The sequence below is a fragment of the Aedes aegypti genome, chromosome 2 (assembly GCF_002204515.2).
Source record: "Aedes aegypti strain LVP_AGWG chromosome 2, AaegL5.0 Primary Assembly, whole genome shotgun sequence".
Lineage (NCBI taxonomy): Eukaryota > Metazoa > Arthropoda > Insecta > Diptera > Culicidae > Aedes > Aedes aegypti.
In genome coordinates, this window is record NC_035108.1 from 356,653,674 (window position 1) to 356,677,654 (window position 23,981).

The 23,981-nt window shown below is 39.7% G+C and overlaps 2 protein-coding genes and 1 long non-coding RNA gene across 6 annotated transcripts; 2 read left to right on the plus strand and 1 right to left on the minus strand.

Moving 5' to 3' along the window:
- Positions 1 to 878: 878 nt before the first annotated feature.
- Positions 879 to 1,557, plus strand: LOC5573394. Its single transcript, XR_002500794.1, has 2 exons — positions 879 to 996; positions 1,059 to 1,557. It is a non-coding gene; the product is annotated as an uncharacterized LOC5573394 (long non-coding RNA).
- A 179-nt stretch (positions 1,558 to 1,736) lies between these two features.
- On the minus strand, positions 1,737 to 9,958 carry LOC5573393. 4 transcript variants are annotated; one of them, XM_021846363.1, is made up of 4 exons: positions 9,849 to 9,958; positions 9,636 to 9,795; positions 8,988 to 9,418; positions 1,737 to 3,324 (listed from the first exon to the last, which is right to left on the minus strand). In XM_021846363.1, the coding sequence occupies exons 2-4, from the start codon at positions 9,728 to 9,730 to the stop codon at positions 1,844 to 1,846; spliced, it is 2,007 nt and encodes a 668-aa protein (XP_021702055.1). In that variant the 5' UTR covers positions 9,731 to 9,795; positions 9,849 to 9,958; the 3' UTR covers positions 1,737 to 1,843. The 4 variants fall into 4 exon arrangements, with proteins under 4 accessions (XP_021702055.1, XP_021702054.1, XP_001654564.2 ...); XM_021846362.1 differs by having other exon boundaries at positions 9,636 to 9,781; positions 9,849 to 9,940; XM_001654514.2 differs by having other exon boundaries at positions 9,636 to 9,919.
- A 3,782-nt stretch (positions 9,959 to 13,740) lies between these two features.
- On the plus strand, positions 13,741 to 23,212 carry LOC5573392 (hydroxymethylglutaryl-CoA lyase, mitochondrial). Its single transcript, XM_001654515.2, has 4 exons — positions 13,741 to 13,936; positions 13,998 to 14,270; positions 14,328 to 14,496; positions 22,568 to 23,212. Exons 1-4 carry the CDS (start codon positions 13,880 to 13,882, stop codon positions 23,044 to 23,046), a joined length of 978 nt encoding a protein of 325 aa, XP_001654565.1. The 5' UTR covers positions 13,741 to 13,879; the 3' UTR covers positions 23,047 to 23,212.
- The last annotated feature ends 769 nt before the right edge of the window (positions 23,213 to 23,981 follow it).

A 23,981-nucleotide genomic window follows, 5' to 3' on the forward strand; every position in this document is an offset into this window, starting at 1 on the left:
CCGTGCGAGCCAAAAAATGTACCCAATTAACTTTGACTGATACACGACAAATATCTATGTCAAATTTTTGTTTAAATATTTAAAAACAGCAAGAGCAGCATGATTTTTCTGTTCATGAAAGTTTAAGACGATCAATTCATTCATTTCTCACGTAAGAGCTCCAATCATAATTGGGGACTGAACGGGCCGTACTTGAGCAGTGGCTGGTTCTTGCTCGGAAGTTCACTGTCTACTGCGTTCTCGTGCAAATTTGGCTCGGGCTCCGTTCACTTTTGGCTCGCGTTCGGTTCAAAATGCATCACTTGAAGACACCACGCGTTTTCCGAACTGTAAAGTCTTTATTTATTTATTTATTTATTTATTTATTTATTTATTTATTTATTTATTTATTTATTATCGTCAATCAAAGTAGACTACATGTTAACACTTAAATCTATAAACTGCTATATCTTACAGAGTTAAAGTATATTCTTAGGTTACTACGCGACATTGTTAAGTCTATTGTTTCGCAATGTTGATTATATAAACTCATCATTCGGTTTAGAGGAGAAAATTTTGCATAATTAGTACGACGGTGATTAATAAAAAACAAGTTTACTCGTGATCCAATGATCAGTTGGATCAAAGCCTATTTTATTTTGCACAGGAACTCATCATTTTTTGGAGGTAATGCATAATGATGATTACATACACAATATTGTTCTCGTGAGGTCTCATTTTCAAGAAATTTCAAATTAGATGCCTTTCGCGTACCTACTCCAAGATTGTTTTATGTTATTACTTTCCCGTGTAGCTTCTATTCCAGCGGCACCAGATGAATTTACACTACACTAGCGGTAAAAGTAGCACAAAAAGCAAAAGAAATTGTGTACATTTAATCCCTTTTCAAGTGTTTACTCAGTTGTAAACAAACTTCAGTCAGTCCTCGCACGCAGTTATGCAAGTTTCATAGAAAACGTGAATGCCGTAGCTCCGTTCTGTTTTGTTAAAAAATTGGTATAAATATTAGTTTTTAATTCACTTGTAAACCCTTTTTAAAGCGATCTATTTCCTCGTAGAAGCTATGCGATACGGACGGTCCAGGCTGCCGGAAATAATCCTCGTGACAGTATTCGGTATAGGAGGTGGATTCTACGCTTTTCAGCCGGCATTCAAGCAGTACCAGGTTGACCACGAGAGGACGTCATCGGGGAAGCTTGAGGAAGGTCAAACGGCACCAGTTGGGAAATAGAACCAGTGCAACCAGAAGCAAAGAATCAAGATGTCCACCCTAGTCAACATGTACCGCGCCCTGCGAGGATCTCCGGTAACGCTTCTGGGTGGCGCCATTCTCATCACCGGATCCGTAATGTTTGTCGTAAAGAGAGTTTACGAACCGTACAAGGCGCGGAACCGTAGAGCCGAAGCGGAGTACATAGCGGACTATCTGTTCAGGAAAGAGCAGGAGTCCCGGGGGGTGGAGTTCCACGACGACAATGTAACATTGAAGGATTAGTGTTTAGGATGGATTTGGATAAAGTATGTTACAAATAAAATTTAGAATCTATTTCATTTTAATTTTGCAGCCTTTGGTGGGGCAATAAAAGCGCAGGTTGGTACAAGGTCGGTAGCCAGGGAGAGGTAATGGTTGTAATTGTCTATGTGGACTATTGATATGTTCACATAGGTTCACCGTCTACCCCTATGTTACAAATGAAATTTAGGATTTGTGATATGGACCATTTAAACGCGTTGGATACGAGATTTTTGGCATCTATATTATAAAATCGAGACATCCAGAAGACAAAAAAATGAGTCGAAAAGCACGCGAACCTAATATCCTATTCATTTTGAGAAGACCAACCTAGAACCGCCTAACATCCTTCAAAACCCTCACCGAAATGTCGCCCGATGCGAGCGAAAGGTCGGCCATGCTATCATCCACCACGCTGTCCTCCGTTAGCTGCGTTTCCCGTTGGTACCGCAGTCTGCCCTCGTGCCGGACAACCAGCGTGGGCGAATTGTTGAGCAGTTTGTGCATTTTCTCTCCACCAGGAATCCGAACCGGATTGCGTTCGTCCAGCACGTGAGCTCCACGAGAGCTGACCACCCCCTTCCGGGGCAGCGACGAACTGTACCCCTCCGGATCGACTTCCTGGTGGTGCAGCAGGTTCTCCTTCGAGCTCATCACACTATCCCGGTTGTCGTTTTTGTTGTGCAGCACATCGATCAGATTTCGGTTGGGACAGAAGATCCTGGCTTGGAGCATCGTTTGCGGGGTCTTCTTGATGTACTCTCCGATTGGGGAGACCACGTGGTCGAACTTCTTGGCCGACTTAGGCAAGGGGAAACGGCTCACCGGTTTCTTGAACGTTCCACAACTGTTTGAGCCGGCGGATAAAGCGGAAAAGGGTTTCTGAGCGGACTTGGGCTTGTTGCTTGCGCTGTACGAGAAGAGATTTTGTTTTGCATTGGAAGAAGTTTGTTGCTTCGGCTTTAGGTACCGATTGGGACTTATTGGAGTTACCGGAGTGGCGTGTGAACCTACGACCAACGTATTCTTCACATTGGCGGGAGTTTGCCTGGATTTCTCGGACATGGATTGCTGCTGTGCTTTTTGCTGTTGGAGAATTTTCATTCCCTGGCGCATCATGAATTCCATTTCTTCCATCGTGTCGTTGAAATGATCCGGAACGGCATCCAAAATGGGAGATCCTGGCAATTCTTCCCCAATGCTATCGTCTTCCTGGCAAAGAGAATCTTCCTGTAAACTGTCGCTGTTGTTGAACAAACTGCCGGTATCCATTTTCCCTCCGTCAGGATTTCCACTGTCAACGGAATTTTGCGCATCTTCTGCTTCACTGTCGCTAGAGCTTAGAATAATCACATCATCATCATCTTCGCCATCATCCTGTCCGTCCAACTGACCAGGTACGTACTTTGCCTCCAGTCTTGTTTGTTCACCGGCCGTGGCATCGAAACCTACCGCGGAATCCGCGGTGCTATCAACGGTCGAAACCTTACTCAGATCCTCCCTGCTTTCCTCTGCGGTACGATAAACTTCGCTTTCGGTGATGATGGAACAGTCATCGCTGCCGTTCAAATTTTGCTTTGCCGTGATGTAGCTTTCCAGGGAAGTGTTCTTCGAGACGCTGGTGGTCGTCTCGTTGATGGTGGCCTCCTCAATAATCGTCGAGGGGCGAAGCATGTGCATTCGTTTAACGGGGGAAATAGCCTTGGCAAAAGGACCAGCCTGGTGCATTGTATTTTCCCACATGCAAGAAGGTTCCTCCACATCTTCCAGCTGTGTTTCATCGGCCAATGCCGTCGTATTATCGCCGGAACCTGAAATAAGAAATATGTTTAGTTAATCAATAAAAAAAAACTGTTCAAACCACCACTACATGTCATTAGCACGGTCTCGCTTGAAGAAGTATTGCAACACTCAGCTGAATACTGAAAAGTTTAGCATTACCTATCTTCTTATTACAAGAGGGAAATCTGCAAACAGACGCCTGAGAAGGTAACTCAGGGAGTGTGGGGATGCCGCATCAACGACGACTCACTAAAAAACCAGCCCATGCACTATAGCAGCAATTTTCGTTGAATTGCTTTAGTGGTGTACAGAGTTCACCCACATTACCCTTGACCTCAGACCTTCATTTCCCCGGAACCACCTTACGGCATTTTTTCGGGAAGGGGCCAGTGCATATAGCACAATACATGTAGCAGAAGTAGCCTAGGCAAACTACTTCTCCTAGCCGACTTAAACAATGTTACAAGGGACAAGCCTCGGCAGGGCTAATCCTCTGCAGCCAACTCTTGGTCGGCGCGCAATAGGCGCTGCAATTCTAACATAATGTGAGTGACAGCCGTAGTTACTGCATTTCAGCACTCGGCATCTGCACACATTCTCTCTATTATATTGTCGGGGGACGTGTCCCCTCCGCATTTAGCGAGCATGCGACCTCTCAAAACAATGAAAAGGGGGCAATCGAACACGACATGCTCCGCTGTTCCCTCCACACCAACACAATTGGGGCACGCAGGAGATTCTGAGTGCCCGAACCTATGCAGGTACTGTCTATAGCAACCATGTCCTGACAGAAACTGCGTCAGGTGGAAGTTCACTTCCCCATGGTTTCTTTTATACCAATCTGACACATTTGATATTAGCCGATGGATTCATCTACTGCCATCGTGCTGCCAACCTCTGAGCGTTGCCTCTTCACACATTCCTCTGGTACCTCTTTGGTTGAAGCATTGAACATCTTCCTCGATGATGAGCCCGATGGGCGTCATCCTCGTTACTACGATGCACACTGCCTACGCTTCAGCAAATGATCCTATACGCACTTTCCAACCGCTTTAGGTTTCTGCTCGTCCTAAGCGTTTTTGACCAAATTGGTCCTCCATACCTTAGTTGTTGTTGTTGTTGTTTGAGAGGGACTTTAACCCGAAGGTCATTCGTCCCTTATCGTAGGTTAATACCTTAGTAACGGGCACCCCCGTTGGTTTGACCACTTTTAATCTGAACACTTTTTAATCTGTACCCCGCTAATTTGCACATCGTTCAGATTAAAAATGGTTCAAACGTCATTCAGCTCATGGAACGGAGTTAAGTGAAATGGAACACTGTGGAACGGAACGCAGAATCAAAACAAAACAGTGAAAGAGGTAACCAGAAACACGTTTCTAGGGTGACTAGATGTTCAAATTAAAAATGAATCCCGATGGTTTGCATGAGGTACCGTTCAAATTAGTGGGGGTTCACGGTATGGATAGCGCAAGGGGGATAAGATTGGTCCTCCACCTTAGTATTGATAGCTTGCGTTTGCTGGCAATTACAGCAGAGCTGTTAGACATCATCCTCGAAAGCGCCGCTATAGCAATAGATGTCCTTTTACAGGCATATTCAACGTGACTAGCGAAGCTGAGCTTGTCATCGATCATTAACACAAGATGCCTAAGGGATCGCTTGGACTCTATAGTGCAATCACCTACCGAGATAAGCGCCCGTTGCTCGGACTTGCGGTTGTTGACCACCACCAATTCAGCCTTGTGACGGGCCAGTCCTAGTTTCCTAGATTTCATCCATTCCTCAACTATTGAGATAGAATGCGCTGCTGTCGACTCTACTTCCTTCATCGATTCGCCATAGTCTACTAGGGTGATATCGTCGGTGAAACCAACAATTCCATAACATCGGGCCCAAGATTGAACCTTGAGGTACTCCGGCGGTAATTCGAACGCTTGTCTGCCCCTCCTCTGTGTCATACAATAGAATCCTACCATCAAAATAGCTTTCTAGAAGCTTACACAACTGCACCGGTACCTTGAGGCGGTGGAGCGCATGTGCTATTGCTTCCCAGCTAGCGCTGTTGAACGCATTCTTCACATCCAGAGTGACAACCGTGCAACAACTCCCGTTTTTAGGGCAAAATTCGGGATAACATCGGGTCCCGGTGCCTTATTTGACGCGAATAATTTCATGACTTCTACCAGCTCTTCGTTCGTCACTCTCGACACTTCTTCTCCTTCATCTGTCGTATACGGTGCTGGGGGCCATGGGCTTGTGGGATGATGTTGGAATAGTACATCAATTACACTGCGGAACACGATTTTGTCTCAAGCACCAAAATACCGCTATTTTCTTAATTAAGAGTTGCTGAATCCCTTGCCATTTATAGAAATATCATAGCACGTCTAGTTTTTGAGATATTGGCTGTTGAAAATGCTAAATTTGACTATTACAGCCAACTTGCACGTAAGTTTTTTGTATAGCAATTTATTTGCTTAATTTGCCTCAGAACTCAAACTTCATGTGTATAACAATAATTATCAACAAAGTTCATAATACTTCCGATGCTCAAAAGTTATTTTTTATTGGTTTAGAAAAGTATTGTATATTGCCATATACAGTCAACTTTCGTTCGTTGCACTAAACCCGTGGCCCGATTAGTGAAAGACTTTCACTAATCGGGCTAAGATTTGAGCTGTCAAAACACCGATTACAATAGAAATTCAGGGCTACCAACATTGACAAATTGCGGTTTATGTCAGAAAGTGACGCTTGCCTTCGTTTTAGGTGGGCTATAGCCCACTTAACGGGAGCCCAATTAAAACGAAGTGCAATTAAACGTAGTGCTACGAACGAAATTCGACTGTAATAAAAACGAAGAATTTCGTATGGAGACTGCAAGCATGTTGAAAAAATCGATTTAACCTAAATTTAATCGTGCAATTTCAATCAAATTATATATGAAATCAGGCTTTGCAGAATTCGCTCTCATTTGAGTATAAAGCACGATCAAAGCAAGCAAAGAAAAACATCCCATCTGTTGCGGTCCACGATCGTCATTGTTTCGCAAGGTGTAACAAGTCTGATAAATGGAAGCAGCGAGCGAGAGCCCCAAAGAGAGAGCAATGATAAAACCCATTTTACTCGCTTCTTTACCGTTGGGGAAAGGTTTTTTCTTTACTGGCACGATCAACAATCCACGAACTTCCAATAGCAATAGTGTCCCCCAGGCTTGGAGCATGTTTAGAGGGGTTTTATCATACACTACTATCCCCCCAATGTGATCAAAGTTGTAGCAGTATACGAAAAACAGTCTCTCATAATGTGCAGCATGTTATGATAGTTACAGAGAGCGATACGTGAGCGATTCTCTCAATTTTCTCAGGATTCAATCCCTGCTCCCCTTTGTCACGCCAATGCCATTACATGTACTGTCACACTACCGTAGACGCCTCCACCCTCCCCAAAATGATGGACGTCATATTTGAATTTTCCCTTAGCTGGGTCCTAACAGTACTGTACAGAATAAAGTACTCATTGGCCGTTTTGCATACGAAATGGTCACATTCGGAGGCATTAATATCGGCTTCTAGTTCTCCGTTTAACCTGAAACTTTACAAAGTGTTTAACCTGTTGAAAAATTACAATATTTAAACCACAAATGTTAGAGTTATGGCAATTTTTTTTTTCAAAAATGGTAAGAATTGAAATATTTTGAAAACAATCAGATTTACTGAAAAATAGTGTTCTACTTCTTTCCAAAAAGGCATATTGCTAAAAATATTATAATTTGAAAGATATTTCTAATTCGAAATTTTGTCATTTTCGTTGAAATTTTTGATTTGCGATAACTAAAACGTTTATTTATAAATGAACTGTGAATTTTAAATTACTTGACCACTTTGTATTGAAAAAACGGCCAATGCGTACTTTTTCAGTCTAACACTTTCATGAATGTTTTTTTTTTTTTCTGAGAAATTGGTCTCTATAAATGTTGTCTTCTGTGACATTACGATAAGAAGATCCAGTAATTCTTTTTTTCCAGGAATTTTATCAGAAACTAATTCAGGTATTCGTTCAAAGTTTCCTTTCGAAGATTTCTTCAGGCATTCATTTATTGATTCTTGACCGGTCTTTCCAAGGAAAATTAAAAAAAAATCGAGGCGTTTCTAAAGATGATGAAATTAGTGGAAGTTCTAAAGTACCGTAAAATGTGGCGAATAGAAACACTCTCCGACATGTTAGAGTGTGTACAACTTAAACCGTGTGAATAAAAACCAATTTTATTTGTCTCAAATATGGGTCGCGCCTTCCTTTGCTGAAACCCCAATTGCTGTTAAAAAATAAAAACTATATCGTATAAAGATTTATGAAAATGTTGCATATTTCTATTCACCCCGCAATGGGGCGAATAGAAACATTGTTCAGTAAATATCAATATTTTTTACATGTTAATGGAAAAAATATATATTTTTCCATGTGCATCTTGAAGAAATATAAAAATGTATTTGCTTAGTGAAGAAAAAAAATTAAAATTACTAAAAACAATTTCAACTTTGATCATGTTAGAAACTGACAAAAATGGCGGATGTTTCAAGCTATCGAAAATGATCCAGATTTCAATATTTTCTTCCTAATATTTTCAGGAGAAATGTAGCAAAGTTATTAATTTGAAAATATTTTATCGATGCTCAGTTGCTATTGAACTAATGGAAAAAATATATTTCACTTGGTTTTTCAAGTTTATCATTACATAATTGTCGCATTTCTAACTGTAGGTCGCTTTGTTTCTCTTCGCCCCACTTTTTCTATTCAGCCCATAACCCTGATTCACTGCAGATTTCCTTGAATCCTAGAGGAATTTTTGGATCAATTTCTTTGAGTAATTATGAATGGATTCTTGAACCAATAAAAATGACTGTAAAAGTCGACGTATATTTTTTTTTTACAGATTCATGAAAAAATCCCGAACAAATATTCTAAAATTTGGAGGGGAGGAACTCATGTACGTATCTTTGGGAGTCTCCAAGAGTACCGAACAACTGGATAAATTAGTGGGAAATATCTAGAGGATAGTATCTATCTGAGATAGTTTTGAGCGTAATCCTTGGGGAAATTTGAGGTAGTAGCATATGTTGTTAAATAACACTGAATTCAAATATTTCGTAGTTGGCCAACTGCTTACTAGTGGCGCTTGTATCACTTTTGCATGAGTTTGCGTTTGCGCATTACCGTCATCAAGTTTCCGGTTGGCCAAACACAATACCTCTAGTATTTGGCGATAATGTCTGTAGTATTATGTTTTAAATTGATAATAGCTTAAGCTTTTACCGTCTATTCGTCTGGCACTAGCTTTCGAGATCTCAAAGATTTTCTAAGTAAATTCTTTTGCAAAACCACTGAAAAATTTTCTGACATAATTAGATTAATTTCCGGACAGATCCTTGAAGGAGTTTCTGGAGTTATAGCAGAAGGTTAAAAAAAGGACTTTAGAGACGATCAAAATCAATCAATCAATCAAAATCAATCAAAAGAAACATTAAAGATCTTCCATAGAAAACAGAGGCTTTGAAAGGCTTGCTGGTAGTAATATAGTGAACAAATCATTAAAAAGACCTGTTACCAGCACCAGGTGATGCTAAATCTTTTGGGGAAAGATTCAATATTGAACTGAGTGTTGCAGTGCAGTGTTTAAATAATCACATACCATTCTTTTGTTCCGTGCCTTCACCACCCGAACTCGATTTGCTGCCCTTCGAACTCTCCAAAATCCTGCGAATAGCCTCCTCTTCCTCATCGTGCTGCTGTTGCACTCCCAACTTGCTTAAATTCATCGAACAGAGCCGTTCCATCTCCTCGAAGCTCTCGTCCGTGGTTTTCCGCATGGAATCGTTCTCCTCGATGAAGGTGGAATCATTGCCACGGAACTTACTGCTGGCATCTCCGCCGCCTCCAACTTCCGACAGGCGCACCGAGGCCGCGGTAGGTTCTTCCGAGGAAGTGACGTCCTCGAGCTGTTTCGAATCCATCATCTGTTGGCGTTTCCGCTCGATCATCGCCTGAAAGCTGTCATCGATGTCAAACGAGTCATCCGACGTTTCCGATGTGATATTCGCTTGTTGCTCCATGGGCATCCTCCTGTTGGCCATTTTCGAAACGTAAGAGTTAGAAATCATCACAATTCAAACCGAACTACCTCCACACTTTTCTTCCAACGTATTGAAACAATTTTGCAAAACCCATTGTTAGTAAATCTTCCATTGGCGGATAAATCGAGATTGAAATCTACCCCGCGTCAAAGCTTGGATCTAAAATCTACCTCCAGGGCCTACTAAGCATGCAAATAGGTACTTACTGAAGCCGCCGAAGATATTCCTTCACTTCCCCGATTGTGGGCGTCCCGAAGTAAATAGGGCATTCCTCCTCGGACGATTGACTGTCGTTGGACATCGTGCAAGCACTTCGATTTAACAACTTCACTTATCACCTATCACTTTCAACCTAATTTTACACAGCTAGAAGAAGTAAATATGACGCGGAATCGAAAATAAAACGGAAAATTTTGTACCTGTACGACCACGACCACTATCCACAAGCAAAACGGTTACAAATTTGAATCAACAACCAGTACTGTCAAACGCAGTTTTGTTTTTGTCGTTTTTGTTTCTCTCGCACGAAAACTACACGAAAAGTTAATGAGAGAGGCCCAGAGAGGCGCGCAGAACTTCAACGGAAGGGTTGCCAAACCCATTGAGGTCTGGAATCTGTGTTAATCAATTGGGTTGTTTAGTGAAGAACAAATTACAGTTTTTTGTAGCTCAAACGAAAGAGCACATTTTTCTAAGTATAACACGATTTTATTGCACTTGAATATCTTAATTAAAGTTGGTATCAGAAATGATTTAAGAAGATTTTAACTCGTCCACTCCACAATGACATTTCAATTAACATAATGACAGCTCGTCCTGAAGTAAAATTTGCCGAGGGGTGATTCAAAAATGATTTCCATACTAATTTATAACGTGTTTTAAAAATAGTTCCAGGTCACGGAAAATTGTGAAACTTTGAATTCTAGTTTATTTTTTTAACGTAGATTCAGAAAATGTAAGAAACTGGATACCCTTGAACAAGTCAATTATTGCGAATATTTTGTAAAATTTTACTTTCGTCGAGTTAGTTGCGCACCGACCAGTTACGCGCCAGGGTTACGCGCTGCCCAGATCCATTGTGTGTGGCCAACGAAAACGAGAACAAATGTCAAAACTGGTCTACCAGCTGACCGTTGTGAAGTGCATGCAATGCAATGCATGCTGCAAGGTACGGGTATAAATTTTGGTCCGTTTAAATATCAATTGACTGTGATACAAACGTTGCGAAAACTTTTCTTAATTTTTCTGTGGTATTATTAATTGTGCGCCAGGTAGTTGCGCGCAGTGTTGTGTGGATTAAATGCTACCGTTAAGGGCAGATTTGCTCTTAGCAGGGAAAATAAACGCGCTGTCCATGATAAGAGATTCACCCTGGCGCATAACTGATTGACTGTCACAAAAAAGAGAGAAGCTAAAATGTATCTCAAGAAGCGCAATATTTATATAAATAAATAAAACAGTTGCCTGGAATTTGCTCCAGAAATCCCTTCGGGTATGTATTTCCTTCTCCGTGGATATCGCCCAGAAATTCCTCCGGGGATTTCCTCCTGGAATTCTTTTTAGGATTTTCTCCAAAAATTTCTCTGGGAATTTGCACCAGGTTTTTTTTTCGGAGGTTTCGTCCAAGAATTCTTCTGGAGATTTCCAACAAAAAATCCTCCGGGATTTTCTCCAGAAATTGCTTCGGGGATTTTTCCAGAGATTTTCCCGGAGATTTCCTCCAGGAAATTCTTTGGGGATTTGCACCAGAAATTGCTCTGCAGATTTGCTCCAAAAATTCATCCGGAGATTTCATGAATTTCTTCGGGATTATTTCCCAACATTTACTCCGGGGGTTTTCTCAAGAAATTCCTCAAGGTATTGCCAATAGCAATTCCTCCGTGGATTTCCTTCAGGAATTATACCGAGGATTTCCTTCAGGAATTGAAACAGAATGTTTTCCGGAGATACTTACTTACTTATTTGGCTTTACATCAATTATCTTGATAAAGCCTCGCCAACAATAATTCGCCAATTCACTCGGTTCATGGCCGCTTCTCTCCATTCTCGACTTTGACCCACGCTCTTCAGGTCCTGGTCCACCTGGTCAATCCACCTAGCTCGCTGCGCCCCACGACTTCTTGTTCCGACCGGATTCGTAGCGAACACCATCTTTACAGGGTTGTTGTCCGGCATTCTTGCAACATGCCCTGCCCAGCGTATCCTTCCAGCTTTAGCTACCTTCACGATACTGGGTTCGCCGTAGAGTTGAGCGAGCTCGTGGTTCATCCTACGCCGCCACACGCCGTTCTCCTGTACGCCGCCGAAGATCATCCTTAGCACTTGGCGTTCGAAAACCCCAAGAGCTTGCAAGTCCTCCTCGAGCATAGTCCACGCCTCATGCCCATAGAGGACTACCGGTCTTATGAGCGTTTTGTACATCGTACATTTGGTGCGGGGGTGAATCTTTCTTGACCGCAGTTTCATCTGGAGCCCATAGTAGGCACGACTTCCGCTGAACACTGTTGTTAGCCGTCAAGCCTGCGGTAGAACTTTGACAGCTGCGGTAGAACTCGGCGGCTACCGCAAAACAGAAAATTTTCTTAACAACCGTAATACTTGGGATTTTATTATAAATCTTCACAATAAAGGACTGTTGAAATTATTCGATATTTTTATTGGGGCAAGGTAAGCTATAAGTATGCTGTTCTGCTCGAGAAAAGTTAAAATTTCTGCGCATGAAATTTTCTACAGTGAGCTTTATTTGAATGGATCATTAAAATAACCAAAACGGCCACTATGGAAAGCATAGATAGCGCCACCGTTGCCTTGTGTGTTTGACAGAACAGCAATGCTGTCACAATGTTAAATCCCATATACAGTGGCGCTTTTGTTTTGATGCGGTGAGCACTTGCAAAAACTACCTTCAATGATCCATTGACATTTCTTTTCAACTGCGTACTGCGAACAATGAAAAATGCTTTTCTTGAGCATTTCTTGCAAGAAATTTCCCACGCATCGAGATAGGCGATTACTTTTTTGTTCGAGTGCATACTTCCCAGTAAGGATTATCTGAATTCCCTGGTGTGAATACCTCATTAAGAGGTCTATTTTATAAGTCGAGTCGATCAAAATGACTCGACCGGAGTCACTGGCGACCAAAAATTTCACTCGACACGGCCCTGTTACTCGAGTATTTCGACAGTTGTCACTTTATAGAAGAGTGCATGGTGACGTCACGAGAAATTCTCCTTCTCTATCCCTCTTCCATCACGATCAATCAACTGTCCTGCTCTTTGACATTCACTGCTGGAGTTGTTGACATTTTTTTATATGAAGTTTCGAGACCATGACAGGCGTGCAACGATCTATGTGACTGGATTACTATGGGAGTCGACGGGTGACATCTGAAATATGCATGCTCACTTTGATCGACAGTGACCAAAAACTAGTCATATAAATCTGCTCGATTTACAAAATAGACCCCTAAAAAAATGACAATTGGTGCGGTTTAGCAGAACCTCAACTAATTCTCGCATACTCTGAGATAACGCCCTAAAAGCCATTGGTAGCCACGTGTGTAGCTCGTTGTTTCTAAGCAAAAGAAAGAATAAGCATCCAAACCAACATCACGGGCAGGTAGATAATGATCCTTTCTTTCCCATAGCGTTGTTAAATAACATGAAAATCCATTCAAATGCTCAGAAACAACGAGCTACACACATGGTTACCAACGGTTTTTAGGGCGAGATCAGAAGTTATGCGAGAATTGTTACGTCTGTTTGACTCTCCTGTTTGAATATCCCGTAAAATGGACAATGCTCGCATAACTTATGATCTCGCCCTGAAAGCCATTGGTAACCATGTGTGTAGCTCATTGTTTCTGAGCATTTGATTGGATTTAGGCGGCATCCACAAATTACGTAACACTTGAAGGGGGGGGGAGGGGGTAGGCTCGAGCGTTACGACTCATACAAAAATTGTAAAATTTCCATACAAAAAGCGTTACGGAGGGGGGGAGGGGGTCGAAAATTTCCAATTTTAGCGTTACGTAATAAATGGCTGTCGCCTTACACGTTGTTTACTCTATGGTGAAGAAAAGATCAATATCTACCTACCAGTGATGTTAATTTGGATGTTTATTCCTTCACTTGCTCAGAAACAACGAGCTACACACATGGTTACCAATGGCTTTTAGGGCATTATCTCAGAGTATGCGAGAATGTGTATTGAATATGGTTTGACCAATTTTATTTCACAGAATTCCATTGTACAAATGATGGCTATAATCTGGCAGCACTGTCCAAATCAAAACAACTTTCTGATGGATGATAATCATCAAAAAGTAAACTACTGATAAGAAAGTCCAATCAGTGGGTGTTTTGTTTGCGCAACTCAGTGCATTTATACTCACATATTTTTACAGTAAATTACGTACTGTTGCATAATTTCATACTACAAGTTCATCAACATGTTCCCAACTCTTCGACGCACAGTAAAGCCGCTGCTGGCGAGGTCTTATACCACGGTAAGCAACTTTGATCTATTTGCTCTTATCTAATTTGATTGGGATTCAATTCGTCCATTAGAACTTTGCCCAACCCGTTGAAGTGCGGATCGTCGAAGTCGGTCCCCGCGATGGGCTCCAGAATGAGCCCACCATCCTGCCAGCCGCCACCAAAATCGAGCTGATCAACGCCCTTTCGGAGACGGGCCTGCGCTCCATCGAGGTCACAAGTTTCGTCAGTGCCAAATGGGTTCCCCAGATGGGCGATAATACGGAAGTGTTCAAGGGAATCAACAAAATGCCGGGCATAAGCTATCCGGTGCTAACTCCCAACTTGAAGGGATTCGAAGCAGCGGTTAGTAGTCTGAAGTACGACTTGATTTTGGTATTGAGTTTGGGACTTTTCTTACAGCTGGCGGCGGGTGCCGAGGAAGTGGCTGTCTTTGGTGCGGCTTCCGAAAGTTTCACCAAGAAGAATGTAAACTGCTCGATTGCGGAAAGCTTGAGTCGCTTCCAGGATGTTATGGACGCTGCCAAAAAGGCTCAGGTCAAAGTGCGGGGATACGTGTCAACTGTTGTCGGTGAGTTTTAGTCATGCTTTCTTCAGGAGAACCAACGCATCATATATTTTCCAATACTTTCAACCGAGATCACTCTGCAGATTTTCCCGGTTGGCCCTCTAATACCCAAACCGGCTTTTAGACGGGGTACCTTTTGGAATTTTGTGTATTTTTTCTTAACCAAATCAAAATGTTTTAATTTTTGGCTTAAACCTTGGGCCATTCAGAGGACTGACACGACTGTCATCCTACATACATCTCGGCTCTTCCTCCCATCGTTTTTGGTACCCACTTTCTGGTCGGTTTGCCCTAACTTGCTCCTGATTTTCGAGTATACGGCTCATGTGTTGCTAGTGCTAGTTCCTGGCAATTAAACATATAAGCCATTTTCAGGGCTGATAGCAGTTGGACAGCAAAATAATAGTGACTTAAGTGACCAAAATTATCAAAATAGTGACCAAATAGTGACCAAAAAGTGACCTAAAAGTGACTTTAAAATTACAAGTATTAGTCATTAAAATGACTAGAAATGAAAATACGTTATATGTGTAGCCAATCTACATATTGGGTGAATTTAGAATGTAAAGAACTGCAGTAGTTTCAGATCTTAAGCAATTAGCTATCCGGAATGTGACAAAAAGATGGCTCATTGAAGATATCACATACCATTTTTTACGAGACGATCATTAACCTAATATAGGTTACTATTTTATATTTCTGATTTCAGTCGAAAAAAAACCAAATGCATGAACTATGGTACTCGAAATAGAATGTTTAGAATAATTCCTGTTCATAATGAACTAACAGGTAAAATTCATTGAAGATTTTGAAGAATTACTAGAAGCATTTCTCAACAAATCTGTGGAAAAATGTTGGTTGAAGACAAAACTGTGGTGAAAATCGTGAATTTATTTCAAAGTATTCTGAAAAAAATCCTTACAGAATTACAAGTTCAAAAACGAACGAAATATTAACACTCAAGCTAAATTTTCGACAGCATTTCTGTAAAGTTAAACCATTTCTTCCAAATAAACAACGGTAACTCTAGAACACAACTGATTATTGGCGAACTCGAGACAAACCAAATTCGATGAATGTCTTGCATAAAGATTTAGAAAATAATTCCATGCATACTTAAAATGTTAATATTTCAATTGATCGTTTCAATGACTAAATTAGGTTTTGAAAACAATCATATCACTCAGTGGCGACTCGTAACCACACGTTTTATCTGATCTAAAACCCTTAAAATGACTAATTTTAAATACTTAGATCATAAAGCAAACAATAAACGATAGAAATCGCATATGTTTTGCTCATATGAGTTGCTCCATAAACAGGTGGATTTGATTCCCTAAAATAGTCACTGATATCATCTTTAATTAATTATTATCGTCTCATAATGTTCAAGCATTCATTAGAGTAACGTGTTTTTTGTATAGAAAGAGTTGGCCCTAGTCATGTATAAAACTGCCAAAAGGTAATCAATGAAAACATGTATAGTTTATATGTTGGAATATCTAATGTAATATCTGCAATGGTTCCTAGCAAAACTAGTACTTGCTATTGAAATCCTGGACGAGTTTATGACAAACTTTTTGAATTTTTGTTGTTATTTGTAATCGTCTTTGGCTTATTATAGTATATTATAGTAAATAGGCATATAGTGGGCAGGAGGCAGGTTTAGGATTCCTTCTATAGCCGTAGATTACTGCAGAAAGTGCACTGGTAATTTATTCAGCACGTCTGTTAGATATTAATCCTGCGTTGTGTCAAAATTTATCCAAATATTTCGGACAAAAATTTCTTCCCGAAGTCGCTTCCTAAGTTTTGCCAATATCTTCTCCAAAACTTTTCCCAGGAAATTTTTACATTTTCCGTTGGAAATGTCTAGGGAATATTCACCTGAATTCTTCCAGAAAGTTAGTCGGGAGTCTCTATTTTACTTGAGTCAAGAATCTTAACACTTTGATTTCAAAATCACACTTTAGTTGGCCTGATAATGATAAATATCCATTTCTTTTTGATTATGTTTGAAGAGCTATCCCTGTCTAAGATTTCATTATCATCTGATCACGAAAAAAGTGACTTTAGTGACCATTTTCCTGAAAATAGTGACTTTAGTGACTTTTTGTCGAAAATAGTGACTTTTTAGTGACCAGGTCGAAAAAAGTGACCAAGTCACTAAAAAGTGACTTACTACCAGCCCTGCATTTTACGAGACGTTCGAATGACGTTTTCTGGCGCGCTCATTGTTGTTGTTCAAAAAACTAGCATGACATCTGAATGGCCCTGGTCACATTTTTGTTGGCGATGACGTCCCCGTCTCTTTCAGCGCATGTTTCTACCCGGTTTACATGTATTACAGGTAACGTAGATGAAAAATATCTTCCCTGTCTACTGATTTAAATTTTACATGCGAAAATTTAAAACTTTGTTACATTGCCACCAGCGCCATTGTTGAATATGCTCCTTCCAAATGTAACGCTAGAAGAAACGTAAATAAATCGGCCCGCCAGAAACTTTCAAAGCTGGTAAACAAACGGAAACCATATGATTCGAAACGTCTCATAAAATAGCTTATTGCGTTAAGGCTGTGAACCGTTTCACCAGATTGTTTAACTTTTAGTTAAAATTTGACAGCTCGAAAGTTATTTCCCCTCCGGTTAGAAATAACCCTGCCCTGGAGCATGGTTAAACTTGACAGTTCGAAAGTTATTTCTTGCTCCCGTGAATTTGAGAATAACTAATCATCTGTCAACTTTGTTCTGAAATAACTACTCGACTGTCAAAGCTCAAATGGGTCGACTGCGATGTTCAATTTAACCATTTGAGGGGAAAATAACTATCGAAATGTCAAATTTTAACTAATAGTTAAACGAACTGGTGAAACGATTCACAGCCTAAGTAGTCGTATTTGATGACGTTTTTCCTCTTTTCAACGTTTTGTTGAATGTTTTACGCACCAGTGAGGTATCATTGATGTCTTCTATCAAGAAAATCATATGTTTTGTCAGTCCTAAAAGAATCAAAACAAAGACACTGGACGCCATGTTGAATCAATGTTGGGTAGCTAATGATAGTGTCCAAAAAATAAACAATGATATTCAAAACATCTTGAACTGGTGTGTACACAATGGATTAATACTGAATGCGAAAAAAAACTCAAACGATCATCTTTAGCAACAAACGTATGAAAGTAATAAATCCTCCAAAAGTAAAAGTATAATGATTTCATTGAATACTCTGATGTTGTTAAAAACTTAGGAATACTCATGGACTGCAAATTGACTTGGAACAATCAAGTCAACGCTGTTTGTTGCAAAGTGTATAAAGCTCTCCATTCACTCGTTGCTCTCAGAAAGTGTACTCCTCAACATACTCGATTTCATCTAGCACGTGCTCTTATTGTACCCCTGTTTGATTATGGGGACATACTGTTTTCTCTAGTTTCTAACAACAACTTTCGTAAACTCAATCATGCTTTTAACACTATCACGCGATATATTTTTAATCTTCGAAAATTCGATCACATCTCTAGATATGTCAATCTACTGCTTGGTCGTAGTTTCAACAATCATCTAAGTTTAAGGGTTTGTACACAAACTTTCAAAATTTTAAATAATCCTCCATCATACCTTGAAAATTTCTTCTCGTATACCAGATCACCAAGAACACCATTATTAGTTGTACCCAGAAGTGCCTCTGGCAATTTAAAACTTTCGTTTCGGCACCGAGCAATTAGTGCTTGGAATAAACTACCTAGAAACTGCAGGAGTGCGAGGAATTATTCTTCATTCAAAAATAATATTGAGCTGTTTTATAATAGTTAGTCTAGTACATTAGCAATATTGTCGCATAGTAGCATATACTTTGAAAACCATTAGAAGGTTATTTGTGTTATTATTGTTATGATGTAAATAAATAAATAAATAAATAATTATTGGCTCATTTCACCCCCCTGGGGCAATGTTATATATAACAGGTCCAGCTCTTAGTATGTGTTTGCTTGTATTAGTCACGAAAAAGATGTAAACAAACGATCAGCTGATGGTGACGACAAGGCTGCGAAAAATTTTGTTCGCAGTTTTCTCAACATGACGTCATCTTCGGCTGCTTAGTGAACTTTCGGCTCGCCGAAGTTGGCATTGCACAACTACCACTTCAAAACTGATGTTATCACAAATACTGATTTGATGTTCGCCCGCACCTCTAAATACCCCACATTGCTCCTGGGGCCATTACACGCAGACAGGCATACCTCGATATAACGTAACTTATTTTGGCTCCCATGTATTTTTGCAGTTTTCATTATAAACATGAATTATAAGCTAAAAAAAAACACGTTCCTAAAGAATCAACCACCAACCAAAACCAAGTCGGAACAATAGGGGAGGTGTACCAGTTTTGCCACCCTAAGGAAAAATATTGTTTATACATTAATCAAAAGATCTTTGGTTAATGTCAATACATTAAACGAAAGCTTTCAATCCATGCTCAGCAGGAAATATATAAAAACTAATCAGAAACTTTGTTTTTGTATTAAAAATGGGGGTGGCGAATACTGGACCATTTGCACCAGTATTTGCCACGATTTTAATTTCGGTTCCTGAATTCGCCACCTACGTTGATTTCTTCCCAAGTAACCAAATAGCACTTTAATTCGCCTTGCCTGTCAATATAGTGCTATAATACAGCTGACATGCCCTATATAAGCCTTACAAAATCCCTTTTAGGCCAACAAGGTAAATTAACGGGCTAGTGGTTACTTGGGTTATGGAGGGTGGCGAATCAGGAACACCATGGCGAAAAATAGGCGCAGTGGAGCAAAATTTTTAAGGAAAATGATTTTTTTCTATTATTTTCTGAGAATTTTTTGCGGTTTCCAAGAATGTTTCCGTATCATCTTAAAGCAGTTCGGCGAACACTAAACAATTGGCAACCATATATGTCGTAAAACGATATATAAGCCGGGGTGGCGAACAACTGGTACATGGCGAATACCGGTACATCTTCCCTACAAGCGTTTGCTATCACTCAATAGAGTCAAATCGAAATCGAGTGAGCTGGCTATATTGCTATGTAATGGGCCAATGTTAAAACAAATATTTCTTTCATTATCGTATGTTTGTATGAAAAGTATTATCCTTCTTTATATTTGTTGGATTAACGGTGCTGTTGGAATCAAGCCTGCTACTTCAGTTTTATATGAAAACTTCAATAATTTATTGGTTACTTTCGACACTTTAAACCTACATTATGCATTCGTGTCGGAGTTAATAATTACAGACTTCGCATTCACAAAAAATTGATAGAACTTAGCTTGAACCAATGGGTTGCCTGGCCAAAGTAAGTTTAGGTTTAAGAATTCCTTCAGATATTCTTCAAATGAGTTCTCTAAGAATTTGGTGTTTCTTCTGGAATTCCTTTACGGATTTCAACTGGAATCATTCCTAGGATGCCTCGAGAGATTCCTCCAATAATGTATCTATGGAGTCTCTTGAAATATCTATAAGGATTCAACCAGACCTTTTTTCCAAAGTGATTTCTCCAAAATTCCCTATAAACATTTGAACAGTATCGACTAAATGGATTCCCGCCTTGAGGATTCCTTGAGCAGTTCCAACAGAAAATTCTCCTGGCGTTTAAGAAATCAAGAAATGGTTCAACATTCCTCCACAAATTTCTTCAGGAGTTCCACCGGAAGTTGTTCAAAACAAAAATCGCCCGGAAAATATTTTTCTTCTGGATTCAAGGAATTTTGAACTCACGAATTTTGAATTTCTCAAAAGATAAATCTATGAATCCTGCTAAGCCTTTGATAAAGAAACTCATCAAGTAATTTGTCCAGGATTTTAGGTGAATTTTACTATCAATTTTTCAAATGGTTATGCCTACGAACGTATTTCGACTGTACCACTGGGCGTTGCATGCTAGTCCGTTGTCTAGTGTGGTGCTTCCTTCAAAGGACATAATTGTCCATTGGAAGCATTAACGTGTCGGTGTCTTTAAAGAATTCTTGCGAAATTTATCCTTCCTTTATTATCCTTAATTCTTCCATGAAATTTCAAATGAGTTCGTTTTAAGTTGTTAACTATGAATTCCTGTATGAATTTCTCCTAGTAAAATTCTTGAATTTTCGTTATTATATCCTTCATAATTGTTTCCAGGATTCTCGCAGCATTTATTCAGAGAATCCGTCAAAACATTTGGTCGAAATCAAGAATGTCCTGAAAATGTCCATAACCTGCTAAACACTACCTTTTTTCAGATCCCTGAAAAAATCTTTCAGAGTTTTTCCGAGTCTTCAAGGGTTTCTCTAAACCTCTCTGGATTTTTCCGAACATTTTTGAAGGATTACTTGTAATATTTTCCAACCTACAAATACTTGGGTCTAATTTAATCAGTAATACAAACATTTGTACATTTTATATTTGTCTACAATCAACCTATTACAGAAGAAGAGCCTGGTCAAATCAAATAATTTCATATTGGTTTTTCCGTTAGTTACACGGAAAATAAAATATGTCTCAGAAAAAATTCAATGTTTTCAAAAGTACCGTAAAACGGGGTAACTTTGATAGTTTTTCGAAGAAAACTTGAATATTTATGCATGCTGTTTCAAAGAATTATAATTTATATTTTTAAAACAAGAACTGGCATCCTAGCTATCGATTGCTGTTGATAGATTGCCATTATTTTGAATGGATATATAATTTTTTATATAATCGATAGTCGGTTTTCTGTTTTGGGGTAACTTTGATAATGGAGTATGCATCGAACAAAATTGAATGAATTACGAACATTTGTAGGGCATTGCATGCCTATAGGCGTTTAACGTTATATGGAAATTTCTGACTTAGATTACAAAAATGGTCCCAGTTTGTGAAAATGCTTTTCGCTAAGAGATTTGAGACCGTATTCAAGTTCTATAATAACTAGGCTGCCAAATATAAGTGGCCAACTATTCAAAAGTACATCAAATAGTGATCGTAGAACAGATTGTTTGTAAGCGTTTCAAAAATGCTAAAATTGTGTCAATTTTTAATTTTCGTAAAAAAAGCCTCAAATGGTCTCGATTCAAATGAAAACAGCTTTTATATGGAGTGTCATACTAATATTCTTCAGTTTTGCATTCGTTTTGCATAACCGATTAACAGAAATTATGATATTTCGTTTAGTATGTGGTGGGTTACGCACTATCAAAGTTACCCGCATTATCAAAGATACCCCGTTTTACGGTACTGAAAAAACTCTATTTTTTATGATTGTCAAAAATCTGCATCTAGGGATGCTGAAAAATCAAAATTAGAAAACAAAATCATAAAAAATGATACTTAGATCGAAAATAAAAAAATAGGTATAAAAAAGAGTTAATATTCTAAGATTTCCTCCAGAGATTTTTCCACAAATTCTCCTATATTTTCTTCAGAAGTTCTCTAGTAGATCTTGCAAGTATTACTATAGTTCTTATAAGAAAATTCGCAAAGGTTTATTCCAGAGCTATTAAAGTTAACGCTCTCATTCCTATGCCAGCTTCAGAGCTCCATTGATTTTCAATGAACTCGTGAGTAGGTCGTCCCTTATTTTTCGAAAATGCGAAATGTTATAAGTTCTTCATTGTAAATTGCTCGTTTTGATATGAAAAAATCAGGTAAAAATTTGAAGTCCGTATGTGGACGTTAAGTGGTCCCCCAACGGCCTTAAAGGTATCAGGTGTAGATGACCCCATGCACAAATCGAGCTCGCTGCTCTAGTGCACGCTACATGGATACAAAAAGCCACTAGTTACACATTCTCCTGTGCGCGTTAATAGTCATCATAAAACTTTCGTGAACTGTGCCACGCTTAGAAGCAGGCTCTGAGGACTATGTGAGGACGTTATGTCAAGGAGAAAAAGAAGAACTGTAGATAAAAGATCATCAATATAAAATAAACGAGACGACATTTAGATTTAGATAGGGTCTTGCTGAACCAAAGGGCAGGGTTCAAGCATGAGGTCCTCAAGTAGCTATTTTAAAACACTCAGTCACTACCATCCCTGTTTAATTACAAAGTTTGAGATTGTTCATAACCCAAATCTGATTCACAGGCTGCCCATACGAGGGAAAAATAAAACCATCCGCAGTGGTTAACGTCGTGGACAAGCTGCTGGAAATGGGCTGCTATGAGATCTCACTTGGCGATACCATCGGTGTGGGAACACCGGGCTCATTCTCGGAAATGCTTCGAGAAGTGACAAAAATCGCGCCGGTCAGCATGCTGGCCGTCCACTGTCACGATACCTACGGCCAAGCGCTTCCGAACATTCTCACCTCGCTGGACTTTGGTGTATCCGTTGTGGACGCGTCCGTTTCCGGCCTCGGAGGTTGTCCATACGCCAGAGGTGCATCGGGAAATGCTGCCACCGAGGATGTGGTGTACATGTTGCATGGCTTGGGAATTGAGACCGGAATCGATTTGCCACAGCTGGTGAACGTTGGCAAGTTTATCTGCGATAAACTAGGACGGCAATCCGAGTCGAAGGTGAATCGGGCCATGAGGAAGACAAATCCAAAGGCTGCATGCTAGGAATTAACTGATGTTGCAATACACTGACTATCGCATTAGAAACATACTAAGCCAATAACGGGTATCGGAATTTATGCATTTACTGTATTTAGGAAACAACGTGTGCCAGATCTATTTTATATAACGACATATTTGAGACATAATAAAATAAAGAGAATAAAACCTACTGCCTTACCTTTTATTATATGATTATACATAGCATCACAAAACTGAAAGCAGGAAACCAATTGAGTATCACTTCAACTTGCAACTTTCCCAGTGTACGCTAAGCACTTTTATGAAATGGAAAGCAAAGAAAGGTTTCCAATTACCATCAGTGCACCAGTATGTAATCGGCCAGGCCCCTATTACCGCTCACAAGTGTAAAAATTCAATCTCTTGGCACGGCTGTTTTCTAGCAATATCAACGGCTTTCAAATGAAGCCGTCTGAAATTATTATCATGATCAAAAATAGTTCTTTATTTAAAAAACACAACACCTTGTTAGCGGGTGTTGTATCAGTAAGTATTTTTGTGTGTTCCAATTACTGCCCATGAAAAAGAAACTAACAAAAATTTTAGTTATTGGCGATGCAGCCTTCTTCATTGCTGTTGTAGCAGTATCGCGAGATTAGCTGCGCTCATACAAGGAGTTAGGTTCCACCGTTAGATACGAACCTTTATTTTTGCAGTACTTCGAGATACTGGAGATTGAAGAAAGTTTGTTACTAGCGTTATCTAACAGTTTAATTCTCAATCGGACTTTTCATGGCCAGATAGTCCTTGATCAGCTGATAAGGATCTTGAGATACATAAGGTTTTTTTGGTCAGTAGCGATAGGGTTAGTACTGGCAATTTTAATCTGCCCTAAGCTCCTTCCCAGCATTTGTTTTATAAGCCTCTATTGCGTTCATCACACAGACGTTCCTAAGCAATGTTGCTCAAATGGTCACTGT

What these genes read in the sequence shown, in the direction of transcription:
- LOC5573393 (XM_021846363.1), bottom strand. Translation starts at nt 9,730, where the DNA reads ATGTCCAACGACAGTCAATCGTCCGAGGAGGAATGCCCTATTTACTTC. An exon ending in GAATATCTTCGGCGGCTTCA is followed by an intron (nt 9,419 to 9,635) that starts GTAAGTACCTAT and finishes AATGGCCAACAG; the next exon opens with GAGGATGCCCATGGAGCAAC. An exon ending in AGGCACGGAACAAAAGAATG is followed by an intron (nt 3,325 to 8,987) that starts GTATGTGATTAT and finishes TTCTTATTTCAG; the next exon opens with GTTCCGGCGATAATACGACG.
- LOC5573392 (XM_001654515.2), top strand. Translation starts at nt 13,880, where the DNA reads ATGTTCCCAACTCTTCGACGCACAGTAAAGCCGCTGCTGGCGAGGTCT. An exon ending in TGAAGGGATTCGAAGCAGCG is followed by an intron (nt 14,271 to 14,327) that starts GTTAGTAGTCTG and finishes CTTTTCTTACAG; the next exon opens with CTGGCGGCGGGTGCCGAGGA. An exon ending in ATACGTGTCAACTGTTGTCG is followed by an intron (nt 14,497 to 22,567) that starts GTGAGTTTTAGT and finishes TCTGATTCACAG; the next exon opens with GCTGCCCATACGAGGGAAAA.